This window comes from Stegastes partitus, unplaced genomic scaffold, assembly GCF_000690725.1.
Source record: "Stegastes partitus isolate 25-593 unplaced genomic scaffold, Stegastes_partitus-1.0.2 Scaffold1152, whole genome shotgun sequence".
NCBI classification, from domain to species: domain Eukaryota; kingdom Metazoa; phylum Chordata; class Actinopteri; family Pomacentridae; genus Stegastes; species Stegastes partitus.
In genome coordinates this window covers 184,832-186,707 of record NW_007578883.1, presented here as the reverse complement: position 1 = coordinate 186,707, position 1,876 = coordinate 184,832, and the positions used below count along the sequence as shown (strand labels likewise).

General features: G+C 49.7%; 1 protein-coding gene across 1 annotated transcript in view; it reads left to right on the top strand.

The window, feature by feature from the left end:
- Positions 1-1,876, top strand: part of wwp2 (WW domain containing E3 ubiquitin protein ligase 2) — a 78,132-nt gene that overhangs the window by 73,373 nt on the left and 2,883 nt on the right. The window contains exons 19-21 of the mRNA XM_008296808.1: positions 982-1,122; positions 1,196-1,316; positions 1,743-1,870. Of these exons, the coding sequence (XP_008295030.1) occupies positions 982-1,122; positions 1,196-1,316; positions 1,743-1,870 (390 nt within the window). The remainder of the gene's footprint in view (positions 1-981; positions 1,123-1,195; positions 1,317-1,742; positions 1,871-1,876) is intronic.

Below are 1,876 nucleotides of genomic sequence, written 5' to 3'. Positions count from 1 at the left end.
AGGTGGTGAAGGAGATGGACAACGAGAAGAGGATCCGTCTGCTGCAGTTCGTGACGGGAACCTGCCGGCTGCCGGTCGGAGGCTTCGCTGAGCTCATAGGTACGAACGCTGGACGTTTATAAAGTTTATTCCTGCACGTCCCTGAACGCAGCACCAACAGAACTACATGCAGGTTGTTAGAGAGGAAAGAAGCAACGTGTGGTTGGAGTCACGTGTTACCCTGAAGCAGAACAACGTGTTCTGGTCGACCCCACAAACACGGTTCTAGAGATGCATGTGCTGCTGCAGAAAACAGCTGATGTTGGATTCATGTTTTTCTAATGTTCTTGTAGCGTATGTGGGCTGGATGGCTGACTGCGGCTACAGTTAGCAGCAACAGACAACTGGTTCTTTTAAGGAGCCTGGATTGTGACTGAACACAGGAAGCAGCAGTGACGTTTGAATATGTGTTAACAAAAACAATTCTCCACAAACTAAATAACCCACACACCAGTACACCNTTGCCACATTATTTTTTATTTTATTTATTCTTCTTTTTATTTCCTCTTTTATTTTATTGTTCTTTTACTGATTTATTTTGGTCATGTGGCCTCTCACTGCTCCGTATTTTATGGTTTATTTTCACTCAGATCATCAGAGTTCTTCTGTTTAAACTCTTTCATCATAAACGTTGAATATTTAGAATGGTGTCGGTGCAGCTTTATCTACGGTCCGATATGACAGGTTCTGAATCAGTGACATGATGAGAAGGAACAGAGGAACGTTCAGGTTTTTATCTCCAACAGCTCCTCAGATGTTCTCGTTCAGACAGCCTCAGCGTTCCTCTGTTCCTCTGTTCCTCTGTTCCTCTGTTCCTCTGTTCCTCTGGGCTTCTGGGCTTCTGGAGCCTCCAGACCTTTAACATGCACCACCAGCAGCTGGTCAACACGCCAGAACCTCTTCCACCGCTCTGGTTCTGAGCTTCTGACGTTTGTGTTGCAGAGAGAACAACCTGGAGGAGTGCGGCGTGGAGCTCTACTTTGCTCAGGACATGGAGATCCTGGGGAAGGTCTCCACCCACCAGCTGAAGGACGACGGGGAGAACGAGCTGGTGACGGAGGAGAACAAGGAGGAGTACATCAGGTACGTTATCGGAGGAGGAACCACGCACATGGACAGAAAGAACCAAGAGCTCAGACTGGTTGTGTCTCTGCAGCCTGCTGACCGACTGGAGGTTCACCCGCGGGGTGGAGGAGCAGACCAAGGCCTTCCTGGACGGCTTCAACGAGGTGGTTCCTCTGGAGTGGCTCAGATACTTCGACGAGAAGGAGCTGGAGGTGAGGAGGTGCTCTGCAGCCAGTAGGTCCACTTCAGCCTCCAGTCAGGGAGTCCTGGTCTCACTAGGAGAGAGCAAAGGGCTGGAGGAGCCTGACAGACGGGGTTCAGGGCCAGATTTACCCTCCTGAGCAGAACTCTGATGTTCTGCTCAGATCCAGTCTGAGACCTGCTGAACCGCTCACACACCCACCGTCAGACGTGGTTAATGGTCACAAGTTAGATCCAGTTAGCCATCTGTTTTGGGCAAATGTCAAAATAAAACACGTAGAATAAACTGATTGTGTTGGTTTCAAACGGAGGCTTCAGAACATTAAACTAACGTAGATGATGAGTCCGTCGGGCCCCAGATTAGAGACCAGAGCTGCTGTTAAACACCTCAGAGACTGAAGCTGTGTGACGTCGTCTGTCTGTGCTGTTTGCTGCAGCTGATGCTCTGCGGGATGCAAGAGATCGACCTGGCCGACTGGCAGAAGAACACCATCTACAGACACTACACCAAGAACAGCAAACAGATCCACTGGTTCTGGCAGGTGGGACACACACACACACACACACACAC